We start from the raw sequence: 22,293 nt of genomic DNA, 5'->3' as shown, positions 1-22,293 counted from the left end.
CAGCGCAGCACATTTCCAAAATGGAATTGTTTCTGTTGCTTTCGAGTTGTCACAAATAAGTCATCTTATGCTCATGCTTAATGTCAGTAACTGAAATCATATTATCATCATTTTAGTAAACTAGTTTGTAAATTCGTATCAGTTTTGGAAAAGAGGGTGATCAAGCACTAATTGTTTTAAAAAAAAGAATTTACGGGTGGAGTTTACTCTGGGGATTAAAGTCAGAACTACACAACTGAGGTCTTTGGGGGTTGAAAAGGTTACATGAAGCAGATGTTCTTTAGTCCAGTAAACGGGAAATAAGAAATGGATTGTGTAATGGGAAAGGAGACTTTGCTTCTTCACATAGTAAAAGTTTAACCAGCTCATGATGAGGAAACCTAGCAAGGGCTGAATGTTGTCCTGACATTAAGCTACATACTTCAAGTATCTTTACAGGCCATATTGTGAGGCAGAATCAATGGTAAGGAGAATGAATGGTCATTGTAGCTTGGCTGTCTCATTGTGTGTAGATAGTAAAACATGACAAACCAACTTTAAGCAGATTGGATGTCCACTGGAGTATTGACCAGCGGAATCAGTACATTAAATAGTAGTTTACAGCCCTTAAAACTGAAAACAAAGTGTCCTTTTAAGGGGTTACCACCAACTGGAGTGAGAATTGAGAAGGATATTATGGGGGTCAGATCTAGGACCATTGCTTTTCCTATGCTATAACATAAGAACTTAAGAAAGGTTACAAATGGGCCATTTGACCTATCAATCTTGTTTGGTAGTTAGCCGCTAATTAATCTCAGAGTAAAAGACGGCCAGGGTATCGGCTTCAACAGCATGGCTGAGTAGCTTGTTCAATGCTCGCAAAACCCTGAAGTGTCTGCTGTTCTGGGTTTTAAGAACTTCCAAACAGCTTCCACTGTCCTGTGGTTCATGTTTCACTGTTGTTTTTTGATCTTTAGTGGTTACTAGCGTCTTGTCTAATTTGTAAATGGTATGAACAGGTGGTGCTGCAAAAACTTTAGCAACACAGTGGGCAACTTAGGAAGGCATAGACAAAATATTTGACTAGACAGACACATGGCAAATGAAATTTAACACTGATAAATCCAAAGCAAGAAAAAGAATTATTCAAGTATCAGATGGATAATATTGAAGTGGAATATGTACCAAGTGATATGTGCCGAAGATATGTGTGCTAGACTGTGAAAACCCATTAAAAAAACAGTAAAATGCTTGGATAAATTAAGAGTATAGTATTAAATGAAGTGGAAGCATGTTAAACTTGTATGATGTATTGGTTGGACCTCAGTTGGGAATATGGTGCTCAATTTGGTCAACATCCCACAAGAAAGTATTGTAGCTTTAGAGGCTGTACAGTGGAGTGCGATTGTGGTTATTCCTGGCCTGAAGAGAAAGTCATTCTGACGCATACTAAGGCAATTTGTTGTGATGATCATTAACCGTTGTCTTTAAAACTAGAAAGGAACCTCAAGTTTAATATCTGCTACTTGGCACCTACTGTACGTCTACATCTTGAAGTAATTTTTGTGCCATTCCTCAACCGTGGATAGATTGTTGAAGATACTGCATAAGTGAAAATTATCTCACTCTTGCATTTTTTACATTTTTTTCAGAACTCCATGAACCTTCCTCCAGATAAAGCACGGTTATTGCGCCAGTATGACAATGAAAAGAAATGGGAACTTATTTGTGATCAGGTAAGTTTTTGTCCTGTATTAAAGTTTAATGTCTTAATGAAATAGATTGAGATGGGTGTGCTGAAGATTACAATCATAGTTTATTCACCGTTTATATCCATTTACAAATCACAAATGTCACTTTATGCTGTCAGTACAGTCACAAATGTCACTTTATATTGTATCATTACATCTATTATTCTACCCTTTTGCCTATTATTTCTGATTTTTAAATAAATCACATGTTCATGTTTTAAACCTTCCATTATCTTAAGTTATACTTGTAGCAGAGTTTTACTCCAAATTAAACTGGATAAACTGAATACTGTGCCTAACAGGAAAGAAAATAAAACGTTCCATAGCTAATAAATCACAGAATGATATCCCATGTGGGAAGAAAATCTGCTGTCATAAGTTACTACTGTCCTACTGATTCTTTTTTCTGATCTTTTTTCTTTTTTGTCAATTGTGTCCTAATGCTTTTTAGGCTCAGATTTTTGTCTCTGATCTCTTGATTTTGTTATAAAATTTTTTTTTGTCTCTAAATGTTATTGTTCTGTAAATTATTCTTTGTTCTCTGGAACTGTCAAGATATTTGAAGTCATGTTGTGTTAACATTAATAATTAAAATAAATATGTACAACATTGTAGCTGTAGTGTTAGAAATACTGGGTCTTTCCTTCAGTGAAAGTGTTGTGGGTCTGTCCCAGGACCTTTTCTGCCTCACTGAACACAAGAAGTAAAGGAGATTTTTTTTTCTAAAAAAAAAAAGATTATAATTTTTTATAATTTTATGTTCACAGGGGTATTTTTCATACAAACATACAGTATGAAAAAAGCTCTAAAAGTCTCAGGTTTTCACATCTTTAAAACATTTTAAGAACTATTCTCATTCTAAGGGCAGCTATATAAATGGAAATAAAAACAATAATTCATAGCCTTTCACAGTGGGATTTAACATTTTTTTTTCCATTTTTGTAAGGTCGGTATTGATAGACTTCTGCCAGTTATATGTGCTACCTATCTCCTGAATCTTTTTTTCGTTTCTGCTGCAGTTCATATTCAGTGTGTTATGTTCCCTAGTTGCAGTGTTGTGGCTAATATAATTTGATAAGAGTCTAATCAGGAGACCTTTATAGGTTGGTTCGTGTAGTTACTGTATATATGCTTTCCATATACTGCTAAAAGCTGTACGGAACGTCTTACGTAACTATGGTAACTATGGCATAAAGAAGAGATATGGTTGCTCAGCTATAGTTGACAAATACATGTTCACCTACAAAATATTTCTCTCTGGATCTTTTAGGAAATCTAATGATTCTATGAGAATGTAAAAGATTGTCAAAGGGGAGAAACTACCGTTCAAACAATATTGAAAGCAATTGTTATGCATTGAAGCAAAGCTATGCATAAAATACATAAAATGAATTAATACATCAGAAGTAATAAATAATTTGCTACTAAACCGATAGAAAAAGATGCTCCTTGAAAGACTCTGACTAATAGAGTGGCTTGGATGACTAATGCAGCTATTCTAAAAAAGACTTCTCTCAAATCCCTCAGAAAGGGATTTAAAAATGCCTTTGGCTTCTTGGTTTTCTCTTGACTGCTTTAGTGATCGCAGTTCAATTTTAGATTAGGCTCACTCTTAAGAAAGAATGTGTTTAGCATATGTTTTTTTTGTGGATGGGTCGCTTTTAAATGGAAATTTGCTGCTGTACTAAAATTTCAATAGGCTGACACAAAGTGAGTTAATGTGTGAATTAGGGTGCAGAAGAACTGATAATGCTATAAGAAATGTATATACAGATATATAGAGATGCCATGTTCATGATAACCATTATAGTAATGAGTGAAAATACGAAGTCCGCAATGCTGTGTTTGAATATCCTGAAGAGTTTTGTGTTTTTTCCTCTCTTTGAACTTTCTCTTCTTCTGCACTAAAGCATAGCCTCCAAGGGGCTGTGGGATTTTCTCTGGAATTTAGATGATTCCTAATTAATAGGATGATATTCAAATGTAACACTTTTATCTGCAAGCTATGGATGTGGCAGAAATCTCTTGGCGCTGACCGTTACATAATCAGGCTTTAACTCTTCTTTCTCAAAACCTATCAAGATGCAGAAAAAGTAGAATTAACGACTGTATGATTTTATTTTATTATTTATTTTCATTTTATACAGTGCCTCTCAAGTTATGACATCTCAAGAGTGTTTTACTGTGGAGGCAGAAAATCATCAGAACATAGGTAGAAAGTATATAATGAGGGACAGGAAGAAAATAAAATAGCGTTTCTGTTTTTTAAGTTGGGAAATGCTACCCTGAAGAAACGTGTTTTTAATTGGCACGGTTTAGGCACATTTTTGTAGAAGTCTGTTGTAGTGCATTTAGAAGCACCAAAAACAGTGCAATACAGTAACTCATTCTAGGGAACATACTGTAGAGGCCCAGACCAGTTTGCAGGCATCTGATTGAGACTGAATAAGTCACATCCAGAGGGACGCCTCTGTAATATTTCTGATGGAAATCTCATATGAGATGAAAAGAACACCAAGAGTATTTGAGCTGTAACTTATTGAAGAGCATGATACTAATAAAGTATTAACTGATTTACCCAATGTGATATATCATTAGCTCTGAGTTGTTTATTTCAATTGATTTATTCTGTATGCTGCACAGATCTCTTACGTACATCCTGTTTAACGGTCACAAAATAGTGAAAATCCTGAGTTTCTCTATACAGGGATGTAAGTTTCCTTCCTTTTGCCATTATCTATTCCTGTTATTAAAACAGACACACTTGGGCATCAGTAGATTAAAGAAACAGTGTCATTATTTTTATACTAACCTACTCTTTCAAATATTTCTTTGCTGTTGCCCACTTTTTTCCGGAATACAATACAGTCTTGAAAGATCTTTCTTCCAGTTCTTCAACAACATGTTAATCTCATTAATATGAATACGTGAGGCTCCAAAAGAAATGACCTTAAAACCTGCTGTCACCGCCGATTCCTCATGGAGAACTTTACAGGGCAGTAAAGTGAGGTTGATTGCAACTACCATAAATCAGGATTATGTGTACAGTGCTTTTGAGAGTTGATGGAGCGCATAATTGCAACATCAACAGCAGTCGATGACAGTGATTTTAAGCTCTGTGCCTCACACAGCACTTTTTTAAAATTTGTTGGAGCTGGTAACATATGGAATGACAATAGGATGATACAAGACGAGTTAGCCCACATTTTTTGTATTTGTTATTGCTTAAGTAGTTTTTTTATGCAGATCTGTTAGTGCTCCTGAAATGAACAGCTTGTTTATTAAACTGCAAAAGAAAAACTGATAAATATCTGCAGTGATCTGGGATTCTTATCTTCATAAAAAGGATATAGCATTGAATTGACCGTTTATTGGTAACTGTGGGTACTAATCCAAGCAGGACAGCGAATTTAGAGAGTTAGAGTGCTGCTTGTTTTCTCCATGTTGAGTAATTAAACTTAATGAAGCTCATACATTAACAGAGTTGGCGTTATAGAAAGTGTTATGAAGAGCCAAAGTTTTGCCAAAGTACTTTGAGCACATGTTGAACCCTGTAATCCAAACGCCACATGTTTGTGTTTGGGGCCTGAGTTGTGTCATTATTCCACTGTGACTGGGATTCCTTCAGTGGCAAAATACAACTGTACAAACAGTGCCAAGCCTGGGTGGGTCTGAGTCGGCCAGGTGGTCCTTGGCTTGCCAGGCAACAGACACTTGTAAGACTTGTATGTTGTCTCAAACCTGCAGTTTTGTCAGTGAGAGGCGTATCACACCTCCTGTCAAGACAGGCCATTCAAGGGATTTACAGAGTGAAAAATGGTGTGTGGCACTGCCAGATCGCTTTTTAAGATCGTCTTCATCGTTCCTTTGTTGTCATTTAAAAAAAAGATGCAAAAACTCTCCAGAAATACTCTGAACCCGTATCACTTTCTGTTACCCGAACTTTAATACATAAATTAAAGATTCCAAACTAGTGTGTTAGTGGTGAATGGTTAATTCAATATTGATCAGAGTATCCAGATGCCTGGCTCATGTATGGTGCAGCTCTGACGTTTGTTCAATTTTAAAGTATGCAAGTTGTTAAGATTTTACATATTAATATTTTTTAATTTTAATCTCTTTTCCAGGAAAGATTTCAAGTGAAAAATCCTCCTCACACATATATCCAGAAATTAAAGGGTTATCTTGACCCAGCTGTCACCAGGAAGGTAAGCCCACTATTGTTTGAGTTAGTGCTTTAGGTTCCACTTTGGCGATGTTTCCAAAGCAGTGGACTCTTCCTTCCCTTAACCCCTTCAAGACAGGATTTCCTATCAGCAGTAAAGAAAGTTTCCTTTTAAAATGCGCAATACACTATTATTTTTAGAAAATAAAGAGCAATGCTGTTGTGAAAATGCACTATTACAAGGACAGATGCAAATGTCTTTGAAGATATTAGCCTGGCAAAATTACAGAACAATTATCCATTCTTTTTTCATTTCTGTAGAATATTTTTTTTTCTTTTATTTGTGAAAATGAATTATTCCAGTATTGCTTAAGCCATGGTCCTGGAGGACTGGTGTGTCTGCAGGTTCTCTAGATTTCTTTAAGATAGCCTTACTTGAAAAGCTCAGAGAAGCTGGTAATTTGGTCTAATTTAGCTGGTAAATTGGTCCAATTTAGCTGGGAGCAGGTTAGGAGCAGAGTTAGAATGAATGCCTGCAGACCTACTGTAGCAGCCCTCCAGGACTGTGGTTGGACTACCTTAGTTTAATCTGGGCTCATCTTAAAATAATATTTCAAACTGTTAATAGTTTTTGCTGTAGATAACTACCCTATTTTGGATGTGATTCAGTTGCCTGCAAGGAATACTGTCAGTACTGTTAAAGATTTAATTTTTTTTTCTCCATGTTAGTTGAATTTTTTAAGACTTTTCTTTAATGTCCAGCTGTTTTCATTCTGACTGTTTTAACTTCTGTGAAGTTCTGGTGAAAGCCTTACTGCTGAAACGTAGCAACACAAACTAAGAACTTTGCACTCCAGGTGTCCTTTGCAAGATTAAAGTGTTGAGTGTTGTATCAGAATACAGAATAATTGTAGAATAGTAGGAATCTGAAACAGACAGACCTGTACCTAAGACACTATAAATGTGTGTTCCTAACTATAGCCAGTGTGTTCTGCACCTTCACTGATGTTTTTTTAACTTCATAATCCTGTAATCTTCTTAGATCGATTTGTAGTGATTATATAACAGATTGTTATATTTACTTTAGAAGATTGACATGGTATATGTTCTTGAATCTTGAATGCCCATAGTTGAAGAAGAGAGATTGAAAGATAAATCAGAAGCACTGCCATTCTGCGCTCAGTATGTTTCAGGATTTGTTGAAGTACACATTGTCACACAGAAACAAAACTGAACAGAAGACTGAAAGGCAGAATTCCAAAGTGGGAGGATCTGCATCAAATGCGGAGAGGGGTCAGGCGTGCGTTTCACGCCAAACAGCTCACTCTGCTGAGATGTAATGATTTAGAAAACACTAGATGTTCTGTATTAGAAGCTTTTTTCACTGGTGAGGTTTTTCTTTAGTTCACATCAATACAAACGTAAGCTAATCGATGTAAAGACATATACAAATATTTTGTTAAATGGAAATGAGCAGCTAGTGACTATTTTAATACAGAAGGCCATCTGATGTGTTTTACTTAACTGTACAGATGTGCAGATCTGTGTTTTCCTCTTAGTTTCTTAGTTGCGGTATCTCAGCAAGGCTTCACCTTGTGTAAAATATGCAGCTTTCCTAAAAAGGATTTAATGTTGCTGATGGAGATCAGTAGCTGGACCGATAGTGAGAGTTATGGTTTTACATTCCTGTTCAGCCCCCTTTTCTTTAGCCTCAAACAATTGCTACTTTGTGCTTCTGTGAAATAGCTCTAGGTCATTCCCTCCTTTTTACATATGCAGGCTAGCACATTCCTTCAGCACTCGAGCCTATTCGTAAAAGAGAAGGAAGAGGCTCATTCCAGAAAAAAAAACCCTGAAGAATGCCTGGGCTATTGATTTGTTTTCAGGATGACCCCTGTTTAAAGTGCTCTTCACAGCAGCTGTTAGTACTTAGTAAAGAGTTGTGAGTAATGTGGGACAGAACATGTGCAACTATGCTAACATATGACCTCTACAGATGCTTTGGAAAAAAAAACTATTTTAATGAAAAGCAAGAGGTTTCTTATACATATATGCCAAAACATTACAAAACTAAAGGGAAATGTATTCAGAAATGTCCTTCCCTTTTTATTTATACAGAAATATAGAATGAGTGAATGTAGTGTTCTCACATTCCTTCTGGGGAAATTTATATTTTTGCTTTAGAGACATTATTTTCCCTCATGCTTTCCTGCTGTTGCTAGGGAAAAGCAAAGGAAATTCTGTCGGTTCTATGGTAAATTTCAATGTGGCGAGTTGTGCTCATTTCAGTGAGAGCAAAAGCAGTACAATTAGAAGAAAAACAAAGATGAAAATAACATACATTTACCTTCAAATAAATGGATGTGATTGCTCATCCTCCAAAAAAGTAATCTGTGCACCATTTAAAAAATTAAAGCCTGTTCTCAGTTGTCCTGTAACCAGTTTCTTTGTTTGGGTTTTGGCTTTCTAAGAATAACAATGTAACTAAATCCCCCCCTGCCCCCTGACTCCCCCACCAGACTGTTATGTAATTAATACACACTCGGGCAGAGGATGATTCAGCTTACTAATGGATTACCATATGCTGTGGTCACAGCTTTGGTTACCATGGGAGCAGCTAACAGGACTGAAAGGGAGGACCTGTCTTTAAAATATCACATCCTTAAGCAGAGGCCTCAGTTAATTGATTTAATTCTGTGAGCGAGGAAAGAAAAGCGACACCTACATAAAACAAAGAAGCAGAGAAACGGGTAATACATATGGAGATTGAATATACAGAATTTGTCTTTGAAATTAATTGCACAATGATAATAGAAGCTCATAATTAATATATTAATTCAGTGAAAGCACTGTAGTGCAGGTTAGCATAACTTTTTTTTTTCACTTCAATTTAAGAAAAAGCTATTTGACATTTAAAAGCAAAGTTATAAAATCCAATTTGATGAAACTGGTGAAAAAAAAGTTCTTAATATAACAAGTAAAAAGTCACATGCTCTTGTAGAAAAAAATAGTACTCTTCATTAACCAATTACATCAATCTCCGTTAACAAATGCTTTTCAATAAGACATTTTGTTAGAAAATAGATTTAATGATTCATTACTATAATATAGAGGAAAATTAAAGACTTAGGACACTACTCCTTGTTTCATTTTTATTAGAGCTTAGTTCACGCTATCAGAGCGGTTGAAAAGACAGAATATGGCCCCGACTCTGAATGGATCATTTAAGAAAACACAACGCTTGAGAAATCTCATTAATGAATACAATACTTTATTAGATTTATTTATGAAACAGATAAAAGAAGAATATTCTCTCATTTCTTATGCAGAAATTCAGAAGAAGAGTGCAGGAGTCAACTCAAGTCCTCAGAGAACTGGAAATTTCATTAAGAACGAATCATATTGGGTGAGTATACAGTATAAGCACCTTCTAGATGTCAATCTAAAATATCTTGAAATCTTGCTTTCCAAGTGTATTCACCTAAACGTAAAGTTATGTTACATATTGTCCCATATTGTCATTTTAATGCTAAGTATCATAAAGCATTTTTTCTCTAAATGCTTGGCAGTTACATTAGGACTTCTGAAGGTCTTTTCTTCAGAATAGCCCCGGTCTATAGAGGCTTGTGGTTTTTAGTTTCAAGTTAGCGCATTTAAAAAAATGTCCTGTTTATATTATAACTCACAAACAAATTTGCATTACTGTGTTTAATACCTTGAGGGCTTATGTTGATGTAGAACATTTTAGTTTGCTCACTGCTGAACAATATGCATTTTAAAGAGTCGGTGGGGCTTTTAATACAGTCTGATAGAAGAGGGATGCAGTTACATGATTAATGTAGAACAATAATAGAACTGATTATCTTGACTGATTGGTCTTGATTTACTGAAGATCAACAACAACTTGTCCTCACTTAGCACTTTAAAAGAGGTAAATAAAAAAGATCTATGAAGTACTTTCTTAAGCATTAATGTTCTGGATGTGATATTTCAGTTTCATAATTTTCTGTCTTTGGTGTACTGGAATAATAATAAATAATACTGGCAGATGTTATAATTCTTCAGTGTGGGCGTAAGTGTTGCTTTTGGCACATACACCCTCTATGCGAATTCCGAAAAGAAGCTTCTTTTTTATTCATGTGGCAGATGTACACAATATTGGAAATTGTAGTCACAAATTACAAGCTATAAGCTATGCACACGCTCATGTCCAGTTAGGTCAAGAGATCTGAACATGTAAAAACTCACAATGGATATCAAGGTAAGTGCAGTCATTATTGTAAGTGTCTTCTACATTTTACAACCAGGATACTCCTCCTTGAATTGCTACCACTCCCAGCCCAACCACTTACTGTGGATGTTCTTTATATCATCAAACTTTTCCATTTACACCCCAAGAGAGGATGTGGACTTATCATAGCATTAAATCAAAAATAAACCTGATGTGTTTATGTACAAATATTAGAATCCTTAATAGTCTATAGTGACTGGTCAGCTGTTAAACAGTACCCTCAAACATTGCCCTTCGGCAATTTTAAAGAACAAATTAAGATGTTTGATGCAACCAAAGCCCTTTTAATTCAAGTAGTAAAAAATCCTGAAAATTGGAATTATTATTATAAGATCAGTTGATCTTTTGTTATTGTAATACAACATTATTCTTTGACTAACATTGAAGCAGGCTTAATTTGCCTGTGGTTCAGCCAGCTCTGTATGTCAGCATTAAGGTATGTCTAAATCTTACATCATTACAGCAGTTGATGAGACTACAACCTTTCCATGCTGAGAGCACAGAGCACACTGAGCAGTTGAAGGCAGCAGCAGTCAGTCGTGCAGAATAAAGAAAGGTTGTTTAGAATAGCACTGCACAGTTTGCTCTGGTGTTCGAAAACAAACAGATTAGATTAATTTTTTCATGATCCAGTAATGATCCATTTTAAAAAAGATGGCACCTGATGAACAGCAGTACCCCCCATCACCAAACTGACACATTAATTTGATAATTCTGTACATGAGGGAGGAAGTCCACCAACACAACTTAAAGCAATAAACTAAAAACAAATGTATGCTTCCAACTCATGTCCATTCTGCTTGCACAACATTTTTACACAGTGTTGAGTGTTCTTCTGACTGTTGTACAATAACACAAGCTCCTCATCTTCTGTAGTCCTCAGCACCAAATGCACTTTTTTATATTGTTTCATATCACTAGGCAATACATATTTATAATGACAACAGTATACTGAGCTATTTTCTTTTGTGCTCATTCTGGTAGTATGTTTATTTCGGCCTGTTTTCTGCTTTAATTATAGAACCATTTCACAGTAATTCTTCATATGTTTTCTAATAGAAAATAAAAGGTTTCTGTGTTCTTCCATCATGTCACACTTATTAGAAAAGGGATAAGATAGTCATTGTATGATCTAACTTGCCAGAAGATGAGATGATCATGGTTTTAGAGTAAAACTATGGCTTGTGGGAGTTGAACATTTTGCATTGCCTTTTCTAGAAAAAATATTAGGTCTGTAAATCATGAGAAAACTATTTTCTTTAGTCCATCATTGTCTAGTACCCAATGCATAGCTAGTGATATTGCAAAATCAAATATTTCTCTTTACTGTTTTCAGTATCATGAATGGTTTAATGTCAGACAGTGTACCAAAACATTTTGCTCAACCAGTGGCCTTAGAATGAAAACGGGGACTTGTGGTATTTAAAGAAGGGAGTGCTAGTCCTTTATGTTCCTGAGAACTCTGCATGTGATTGTTTATTTCAGCTTCAGGGATTTTGTGATGTGATTTTCTGTTCCAGAAAAGTCAAGAAATCATAATCCTTTAAAAGGATTTCCTAACTTAAAGATAACCTGAGGAAAGGGTGCTAAAGAGCATAGACCAAAAGCAGTACCTATTTTTTTGGTTTTATGTTGCTTAGTTTTAGTGTTTTTTCTTTTCTTCATTCTTATTTTCCATTCGCAGGTGGGTCAGAGAATTCTTAAATGAAGAAAACAAGGGCCTGGATGTCCTGGTGGAATATCTTTCTTTTGCACAGTATGCTGTCACGTAAGTCATTAATTGGTACATACTGTGTGGTTCATTACAATACATGTCAATGCGGTCTTTTGCAGTCAGCATAAAATTTCTATTCTTTTATTTTACAGCAAACTTGTCCCAGCAAGGTTGTGCTCTTTTGAATGGAATGATTTCTTTGCTAGTATTGTTTTATAAGACTTCAGTAATATACATGCTAGTATATTATCAAGATATTTGATATTTAGTGAGCTGTAATGCAGAGTCTAGCTTCTAGGACACTTGGTTTCTGAATGATTGATTTTGTCATGGGATGCCATTTCAGAAAGTGTGATAGGAACCACTTCTTTTGAGCCGCATAGCCTAGAGTTTCAATTCTCAATTTTCTTCCTGTACCGTCTCCCCCTTTAAATAAACGTATACATTGAGGGAATTTTTTTGTTTATTTAAATGGCTTTCTTCCTTCACAATGTTTCTAAATTGAGAAATATAATGTGCTTTTTGCACATACAAACAAGGAATTACTTCCCAGGTTGGACAAGTTCCAGATTCCTTTGGTGAACATTAGTGTTCCTCTCAAGGATATTTCCAATATGCAAGCCATACTCCTGAGTCTGGGGAATGTGAGCTAAATTCTTCATTTCCTGTTTGCTGATATAAAAGGCATTAACCAGAAAGAGCTTTTTTCTCCTCTACTGAAGGCAAGGAAGACAACATTAGAATAAACTACTGTATATAAGTTTAGTCTGATTACGTTAGTCTGAAACCAATATGTTTGATTGTTTTTCGTTCTTAATTTCTGTCCCAGAGCAGCAGTACATCTTTTCAATAGTTAATATTTTATCATAAATAATGGCCTATTGAAAACGTGCCCATGAGAAACAGTCCATGTAATCTCATCTACACTTTGGATTCTGACCTTTTTTTTTGTTCTAAACTGAAATCTAATGAATTTGTTACTTGTTACATGTTTCATGTTTTTTTATGTAATACCAATCATCCTTGCATTTTATAACTACTTAAACCAGTACAGGACCGGTGGGAGCCAGAGCCTATCCCGGCAAGAAACAGACACAGGCAGGGTACACCCTGGACAGAGCACCAGTCCATCACAGGACAGACACACACTCGCATGAAGACAGATATTCCCAAAAGCCAATCTACCTCACAACATGTCTTTGGACTGTGGGAGGAAACCTAGTGGTTTCCCAGTGGAAACCAATGTAAACATGGGAAAAACATACAAATATGATGGTGGAGATAGCACTCCATGTCCAGAATTGAACCCAGTGCACTGGTGCTGTAAGGCAGAAATGCTGATCAATGTGCCAACCCGCTGCCCTGTTTGTAGTTATTAGTTTTAATTTTAAAAAAATAAAACTCATAGATCTCTTCACTGAGGCTAATTAATTTTCAGGCACAGAACTGTAGTCTTGAACTGAAAGAAAAAATTACACTCTGCCTGTAACATAGGGATTTTAGCTCACGAATCTGAGTGAAACGTTTGTTTCAGGGCAAAGAAAATCTGCCTCTTCTGGATGTTTCATGTTGACTCCAGGCTGCCTTCCAGAAGCGGAGATTTCATTTTAGTTTATTGATGAATATTGAGACAATAAATTAAAGGTTCATTGCTTTCTTTATATTTGTTCCTTTCAGGTTTTGTTTTCATTTTAACTAATACAGTATGTTAAATGTTTTAATAAAATGTAACATTTATGAAATTTACAAAAAAAATAGCTGATTTTTCTAGGACCTATAAGAACCTATAGAATGTACCTGAATGTTGCATTTTACTTTTAACTTGGGTTTATGAATCTGGGCCGAACAGTAATGCATATTGTACTGTGTGTTAACAACAGTGGTTTCTGAAACTGCACTGAACAGTAGTGCTCATTGTATCGCCTGAGTGAATGTGTACACTTCATTCCATGACTTTCCCCCCAGGTTTGACTTTGATAGCTTGGAGAACAATGTGGAGCACTCGGTGGACAAGTCCAAGCCCTGGAGCAGATCTATTGAGGACTTGCACAGAGGAAGTAACTTGCCTTCCCCAGTTGGAAACAGTATCTCCCGGTCCAGCAGGCATTCGACGCTAAGGTAGGCGTCTGACTCACAACAAACTTCCTTTCTTTAGTCACAAAATATACGGGGTGGCTCTGCATCACACATGAGTGTTTATGAGCCTTTTGTAAGTCATGAGGGTGTTTCATTCTTTAAAAGGATTAGAATCATTAAAAAAATGTAGGAAGGGTGGAGTTTGGCATATGTGGAGAAGGTTTTATCCATTAATTCCTTCATATATTTTGATTAAGGGTTTACTTTATGGGATTTCTACATCGCAAAAAAAGAGACATTAACAAAAATATTGCTTTAATGTCCAATCTTCTTGTATGTTCTAGGCAATCCTTCCTAGTGATACATATTTTGTCTAATTAAACATACTGTATAATTTGGAAAAGGAGAGATAGAACAAGTGTGGAGTAAATCCTTTTCATGCTTTAAAACTTTGGTCATTACTTTTGGATTAGAGCACTACCATGATTAATTGATCTTAAGGAGAAAAAGTCATCCAGTAATGAATCCATTGTATTATTTTTCTCAGGTGTCATTTTAATGAGATCCTGGTCCGCAGTTTACATTGCTTACAATAGTGTGCATAGCTTGACTTAAGTTCTTACAGAGAATTAACAATGTGGGTGGTAGTTAGGTGCTGTTGGGAAATTCTATGCACAATAATTTTTTTCCCTCTTAATGTCTTAATAATAGAAGAAAATAGAGAACGAGTTGATTTTACGTCTTTTATAGCTCTGTAAAAAGAACTAGTTATAGAAAATGCTTTCTGGTGTTTGCAGAACTTACAGAATTTTAAGTGTTTCTTGTCTTTGTGTTTGTGTTGGTAGGTAGAGGCAAAATTAGATGCTGTTGAAAATTTTACATTTCTAACTTCTTTCAGCGTTTGTTCTTTGTTGGATTTTTCCTTTCTCTTGTCAACTGCACCTAGTTGGTAAGGCATAAAAGCTAATCAAAACTGAAAAGAATTCACTTTTTAGTGTCCTTTTGTTAACCATTACGTCTGTTGCTGTATTTTTCCATAGCTTTGCCCTCTGTCTACCCAGCATCAGGAGAAGGCAGGTTCTGATTTCACTACAGCTTATTTGAATCCTGTATAAATAGCTTTAGTTAGAAAGACACACATACGCTTACCCCTTAAAATATGCTTTTTCCTGCTTGGATTCAGATTTATTGCATTTGTTTTCTTTAATCTGCTGGGTTCTCTGTTTTTTTAGAAGACTGTAGTCAGATAATGCTGTGCATAGAAATGGACTGCTTCAAGGAAAATTAGATATTTGTGTGTATGTGCATTTCCTTCCTTCCCTGTATATTCCCTTCTTATCATAGCCGGTTTAATCTGCAGTTTGACTTCAAAGGCCACTTATCCCTCCAAAACATGGACCAATGTATCTGGGCCTTCTGTGTAATGGACATGAAAAAATACCATGAAGCCAAGCAAGCTAATTTTGCCAATCTTCCCTTATTTTCTTAGCCCAAATACTTTGAAGAAAAGGTCTTACTGGGGGGTTCTTATCGAAAATGTTTCTTCCATGCCTTTACTTCCAAAGCACTTAATTGACCAATCAGCAGACTGATAATGTGCTATTGGCTTTGAAATAGACATTTCCAATTCTGTAATAGTAAATGAAACATTGGAAACAGAGGAATTAACTTTGAACAAATTTATAAACAGTATTTTTCTTTACATTATACTCTTCAGTAAAGAAACACAAAATAAAATGTGACTACAAAAGTGTTATTTATGATTTTTTTTAAAAAGTGTGAGATGAAACACAAATGTTTACCACGTGCAAGACTGGCTATACTGTAAACCAGAGCCCTAGTGGATCTTGGTGGTGCCCGTATTACTGTGCTTATTCTGTGCTGTTTATCCGCTTAAGGAACTCGCCATCCTGCCTGCTCTTGAATTTAAAAATGTTATTATGGGACCTGTGGGAGGTTTGGCATCAAGTCTAACTTATTTCAAGTCACATGAAACCTGGGAAGAGATTGTAGTTAAATTTGTGTGCTTCTCTGTTTTATACATAAGATTTCTAGTACTGCATCCAGGTAGACCAAGAATAAAAATATAGCTTGAGGTATTATGAAAATCAGCATACACACCCAGATATTGTAACTTGTATACTTTATTTCCAAATTCAGGTTAGATTCAGGTTATAGGTGCTAGTTACAGCACGTTTTAATTTTTTTTACTTGTAGCTAAATGAATAATGCAGCCAAGCATTACTCATCCCTCCTCATAATTAATCAGAAAAGTTGATTAAGAAAAGTCCTTCTGATGCAAAATAGACATACTAGTTCCTTATGTTGTTTACATTGAGGCTACACATATTTAAATTGTTTTAGTACAGTGTAGAAGGACAAATTTAAAGCATTTGTACTAATGTCAGAAGCAATGTTCCAATTCTGTCACCTGAAAGTGTCTTTGTGAGAGTTTTTCTTTCTTTATACTTCTACATGAAAGACGTTCATACCTTAATAGGGCCTTCTGACTCACTATGATGATCAGTAAGGAGGAAAAGTAAGCGAGCCTACATAATGTATGTGTGTTATGACATGTTACTGAATACCTAAGGTTTTAGAGTTATGAAAACAAAGAGTAGGTGCAGTGAGGCTGTCTGGTTGATAAAGGTAGTTGCGGAATCTGAACATGACCAGTATGCTAATCATATTTAAATGCCTTGTTCTGGGTTTAACTATTATTTTTTCAGCAGGACATTGACTATCATGTTTTGTGAACCACTGTCTCGTGAGCATAGGGACCTGCAATGGAGTAACTCTCTGTCGGAGCTGTCCGTGTCAGTTTAAGCCACTAGAGGGCAACTGAGAGAAACTAAATGCAGGTATTTGTACAGGGTTGAAAGAGAAAACTGTTGCAGTTGGTGTCATTTGGAAAGTTCTGTAGTATTTAGGGAACACAAGACAAAATATATATGTGAAATCAGTGTCTGATTTCTGGTAGTAGTTGGCCAATAAGCGTGGGCTGATAAGTACCTGATCAAGACCGGTGAGAACTATGGATGTGGGTTCTGATGATTCAGCGATCGCCTGTAGGATCATGGGTTTCCAACACAGTAGGGTTTATTCTCAAACCATTCCTAAAGTTTGCACAGGAGAAGAATGGTTTGCTTTCCCATTGTATAGGGTTAGTTTCCATTGGTGAACGCCCTCTCCAAGGATCCAGTTTGCTCAGCATGCGTCTGGATGGAATATCAGTAGCTACTGGTTAAAGCTAAAGTTATTCCATGAAGGTTCAGAAAAAAGGCGAACCTGCAAAATGGGTTTCAGACCATCTTAGACAGTGATTTTATTTACACCAGGGTTGGTCTAACCTCAGTGAACTTTTGAGTTTCCCCATAATTCAAGGTTTAATGTGAGTAGGTCCTCCCATGCCATGTAACTGGCCTAATGGAAACTGGTTACATGGCTTTTATAGAGAAGTTGTCTTTCAGTGTGACAATTCGATAATGCATTAATAAAATTCCATTGGTTAGTATCTTGTATTTATAGTGTTTTTAAGTCAAAATTTAGTTATGACACGCAAAAGTGTTGGTGGGCAGTAAAGCATGGCACAGTTAATGAAAATTCAGTGTGCATTCCTGCTCTTTCAGTTTCACAAAACATTCTTTCCAGCTTATCGGTTTTTAGCAAGTTCCTGTGGGTCTGTGTGAAGCCCACATAAACATTCTGGCTGTCCTGCCACTGCTAAGTGCTCGGAATCTGAGAGAATCATTTTTGTCATGTGTATCTGGGAATAAGATCAGTTTTGGAAAATCCCTTCCTATGCATTCTGACACACTGTTACACCACATAGAAACTTGCAGGGGGTACCAAATTAAGTGGGCAATACCAAATTCAATAAATGATGTCAAAAGAATCTTCACAATTTGAGGGCTATATGGATTTCTCAGAATCTCTGGTGATCAATTTGATTCCAGTGGTATTTGAAATTTGTATCACTTTACCATAAGTGAAATGAAATGCATTCAGCAGTTCTTACATCGTCTGTATGATAAGAACAGGCTATTCAGCCCATCAGAGTTTGCCATTTCAGAAACTAAAGTGATTCTACTGTGCCACTTCAGGATTAATTCAGAACACTCAGTATATTAGCTACCACTTTATGCCTGGGTGATGTAATGTTTGTAAAAAAAAATATCCTCCATTTTTCAGTGAAATCGGTCTCTTTGGAGGATTTGTAGAAGATTTTTATGTATAATTATAAACCCTTACTCAACAATTGAAGTTTTTCTTTAAGAAGAAGAGCAAGTCTCATAATAAGCATTTTGACATCTGCATCACTTTGTGTTTTGTGTTTAATCTTTTAACAAGGGTAAACCCTTTCTTTCTAGTGAAAGCAGATGTCACTCATGGTTTGTTAGCAGGATTACTTTTTGCGTTGGTGTCCAGCCTGAAGAAGATGGGTGGTTACAAACAGCAGCCCTCTCCCCACTCCATGGACACAACGATAGGGGAATCTGCGGGGGGAAAAAAACTGTACTGAGTGGTTGAGAGATGTTTTGGTTGAGCTCTATGTTGGAAAAATAGGTTGTGGTTCTGGTTGGAGGAAAAGTCAGTACAGTGCCGCTGGGAAGAAATGCAATTATAAACATTACCTTTGTGTGCTTGTGATCTGAAGAATGAGAATGGTTTCCGTCATGGATATAACAAGAACAGTTGATATGTTTTTCTGTGTTCACAGCAGCTGTTCAGTGAAAGGTTTGCTGAATACTGCTTTGTATGCAAATTGGTTCTGACTATGAGACATTAACGACAGCTCTGTGGGACTTGTGCTAAATTAAACAAGCCTAAATTGCTACTTTTTCTAGAATGATGTGATAGGAAAGTGGTTTGTTCACATTCTTTAATATTGTATTGCAAACCTTTATACATTGAAATGCATGTTCATTAAATAGTGGGGAAAAATGTGCTGTATAATCTATTGCAACTTCTATAGTTGCTTATATGCAGAGGCTGCTTATTGCAGGTGGTTATTTGCAGAGGGCTCATATTTGACAGTTGAGCTAACTTTGAGTTTCTCTGTATCTGGGTGTTAGAATTGTAACTAGCTGCAATTCAGTTCTTTCTGGATTTAAAATAATTATCTGGAGCAGGAAGGAAATGTTGGAAACACTTGTTTTGAATCACTAGCTTATTTTCTTGAAAGGCTCACACACAATTTTGACATAGTTTTTAAAAAGCTTGCGTTCCAGCTAAAAAATGAAGCATAAACTTTATTTACCAGCTGACAACATTTTATGTTGAATATTTAAAGTTTTAACTTCTTGTGCTTTAAAGTCTTGTATAAATGTAAAATGCCATTTTATATGACCTTTCCTGCTTTTTAACTTTTTACAAGTATTTTTATTGTGTTAAATGGGACAGGCATGCTTTAATGTCAATGGACAATTAATAGAATCCTGAGAAAATATATAGGTTTTGACTTTAATTTGTTTTTTACTGATTATTATTATTATCATCTTTTCTAACAGTTTTGTCATTTTATTACAAAATTACATTTGAAAAAATCTTAATTTTAGTTAGTAACTGTCATTTCTTGATTAGATCACAGCATTAACTGCTTTATAATTTTTTTTGATATATTGTAGGTATAACACATTGCCAAGCCGAAGAACCTTGAAGAATTCTCGATTAGTTAGTAAGAAGGATGATGTTCATGTTTGTATCATGTGTTTACGCGCCATCATGAACTACCAGGTAGGAAAAGTGTTTTTCCCTTTCTGTCATATGAAGGTATTTTTATTTTTTTCATGTATTCATTAGTTTGCATATTTATCCATCCTGTTATGAGTACTAGCTGTATCATAGCCATTAACATGGTATCTTTCCTGCCAGGAATAGCAAAAGTATTGTGTAACTGGCAACCATTTGCCAAGCTCTGGGTGCTCTCCTATAAATCATTATATAGAAATGGTTTATAGAGAATAAACCATGAACTTAAAAAAAAGCACATGGAATTTTAGGCATATTGGAAATGTATTGGTATGCTACTGCATCATATTTTATTTTTGTATTTCAGTGTTGTGAAACATACTGTAACTTAATTTCTTTTTTATTTTAGTATGGCTTTAACATGGTAATGTCTCATCCGCACGCTGTAAATGAAATTGCACTAAGTCTGAACAATAAGAATCCCAGGTAAGTCCCTCTCTCACCCTGTCCATATAACCAGTATATACCTGGTCCTTTAGACACCTGCCCTTAAAATTGCCCATTTAAGAAAGTGCAGCCTATCCAGTCTGTAATGTCATTGGTAATTTACACAGGCAGGCTGGAATAGTTTCAGCAATTCTGTGAGTAAGGACAGCTGCAGTCCAGCAAATGAACCAAAAGAAGACAGGGTTGCTGTTTTCTCGTTGTTTCTACAGACTTAAGTAGAACATAAACTGCCTTAAAGTGCCGGTAGAAAGAAATGTAAAAAAATGTCTGGAATACTTTTCGGAAGCGGTCTCGGCTGTTTTGAGAAAATGCCTTGTCAGGAGGATATGAATGAGATAATGGAAGAAGTCATGAGACTTTGATTGTGTGATTGAAATAGTTCTTTCTTAAAATGTTAGGTTACTGTACGTGACGCATAATATCACAGGACTTATAAACTGTTTTTCAGACCTACGTACTGAAGACCATAAGCCTTTTTTTTTCCTAACGGAAATTCCATTGACATGTTTTTTATTGGTGCTTCTTTACAGGCTCTTAATAAATAATCTTCCCTTCAAGGTTGTGGCCTACTTACCAACCTTTTGCTGGTTCATAATTTTTTCTGTTAATTTCAAGAGTAATTTAAGAACAATTGATTGTATAACCTTCGATGAAATGACCAATATGTTGACGAACGCCATGATAATAAAATGCGCTGGTATTATTTAATGAAATATTTTGAATGCTCAGGTAATCGGTATCGATTTTGTGTTTCCTTCGCAGAACAAAAGCTCTTGTTTTAGAGCTGCTAGCTGCTGTTTGTCTTGTCAGAGGAGGTCATGAAATCATCTTATCAGCTTTCGATAACTTCAAGGAGGTAAATTTGATTCCTGTCTTCAACACTTTTATTAAGAACAGATCTGATTGTCATATAAAAATGTTTCTTAGGAATGTTGCTTTAATGCATTATTGCATTTGTTATTGAACAAGCATTAAACATTTTAATAACCTTAAAGCTGTTACAAAAAAAGTATTTTTCACATTTATATGTCAGTTTTAAGTGTGGTAAGCTTAATGTTTTAAAAACATTCTTTGGATTTAACATACCAGCCTGGAAAGTAGGGGTCTGAAAACAGACTAGGTTTCTTAATTGCACAAATAATTAGTTTAAATGTTTTTGTAAACATTTGTTCCTGTCTTTGTTGGGATTATAAAAAAGTCATGTTTTATTACTGAGAATAATTAGTTATATTTTTTTATAATAATACCTTGCATTTAGTAAGTGCTTTTCATCCCTAAGGGTTTTAAATATGCTTAAATCCACCAGTGAAGTGTAGCTTGGGTGATGCTTGGCTACTGTTAGAAACAGTCTTCCCTGCTCACAGCAGCTGAGATGATCAGAAAGTACAAAATTGCTTTGCCATTTGAGTGAAGGGGGAATATTAGGTCCGTCACATTATGCAGGTCCCAGGCTGAATTGTGACAGGACAGAGGGGTAACATCCCTGCTCTTACAGACAGTGCTATGGGTTCTTGACTAAGTGGTTGGGACCTTGCTTCAATGTCTCATGCATGCGAAGGACTGCGCTTCCCATAGAACAGTGTCCTCGGTCATCATACCTGGGGTATTGGTTTGGAAATTCTGGTGCAGAGAGAAGAGTGCCACCTTCTGGTCCACTAGCATCACTTCACTGCACCAACCTGGTTTTCCAGAGAGGTCTCCCATCCCAGTACTAACTAAGAACAGCCTTGTTCAGTTTCTGGGTTTCTGATGAGATCAGGCTACAAGGGGAGGGAGGGGGGCAAAACTGTCGTCAGAATAGGGTCCAAAAAATTCTGACAAGTGTAATTTGTCATTGCACCCAAGGTAGAATAGAATAGTATTTTTCTTAAAAAATCTTTCTATTTTGTAGATACGGGTTATCATGTTAATGTATCCCAGTTGTAATGTTACTTAAAAATGTAAAAAATCAATTTAATCAGGATCATTCCAGTTCAAATTCATAGGCAGTCACTGTAAAAATAATGAAATACCTCCTTTTGGCATTTCATTAATGCAGTATACACAGATGTGGGTGAAGTGCCTCTGCTTGAAAGCTTTCCCTATGGCTAGGATTCTTTAAAATGTAATACAAAGGGAG

At 35.8% G+C, this 22,293-nt stretch overlaps 1 protein-coding gene across 4 annotated transcripts in view; it reads left to right on the top strand.

The window, feature by feature from the left end:
• Nucleotides 1-22,293, top strand: part of LOC148822079 (formin-like protein 2) — a 75,464-nt gene that overhangs the window by 34,316 nt on the left and 18,855 nt on the right. For all 4 annotated transcript variants that reach the window (XM_088930060.1, XM_088930058.1, XM_088930059.1 and 1 more), the window contains exons 2-9: nucleotides 1,632-1,715; nucleotides 5,858-5,938; nucleotides 9,225-9,301; nucleotides 11,871-11,954; nucleotides 13,866-14,018; nucleotides 19,604-19,712; nucleotides 20,077-20,153; nucleotides 20,937-21,030. In XM_088930060.1, coding sequence (XP_088786186.1) covers nucleotides 1,632-1,715; nucleotides 5,858-5,938; nucleotides 9,225-9,301; nucleotides 11,871-11,954; nucleotides 13,866-14,018; nucleotides 19,604-19,712; nucleotides 20,077-20,153; nucleotides 20,937-21,030 — 759 coding nt within the window. The remainder of the gene's footprint in view (nucleotides 1-1,631; nucleotides 1,716-5,857; nucleotides 5,939-9,224; nucleotides 9,302-11,870; nucleotides 11,955-13,865; nucleotides 14,019-19,603; nucleotides 19,713-20,076; nucleotides 20,154-20,936; nucleotides 21,031-22,293) is intronic.

This window comes from Atractosteus spatula, chromosome 13 (assembly GCF_055471065.1).
Source record: "Atractosteus spatula isolate fAtrSpa1 chromosome 13, fAtrSpa1.hap1, whole genome shotgun sequence".
Lineage (NCBI taxonomy): Eukaryota > Metazoa > Chordata > Actinopteri > Semionotiformes > Lepisosteidae > Atractosteus > Atractosteus spatula.
The sequence above is the reverse complement of the archived record's forward strand: the minus strand, read 5'-3'. Positions and strand labels throughout refer to the sequence as shown.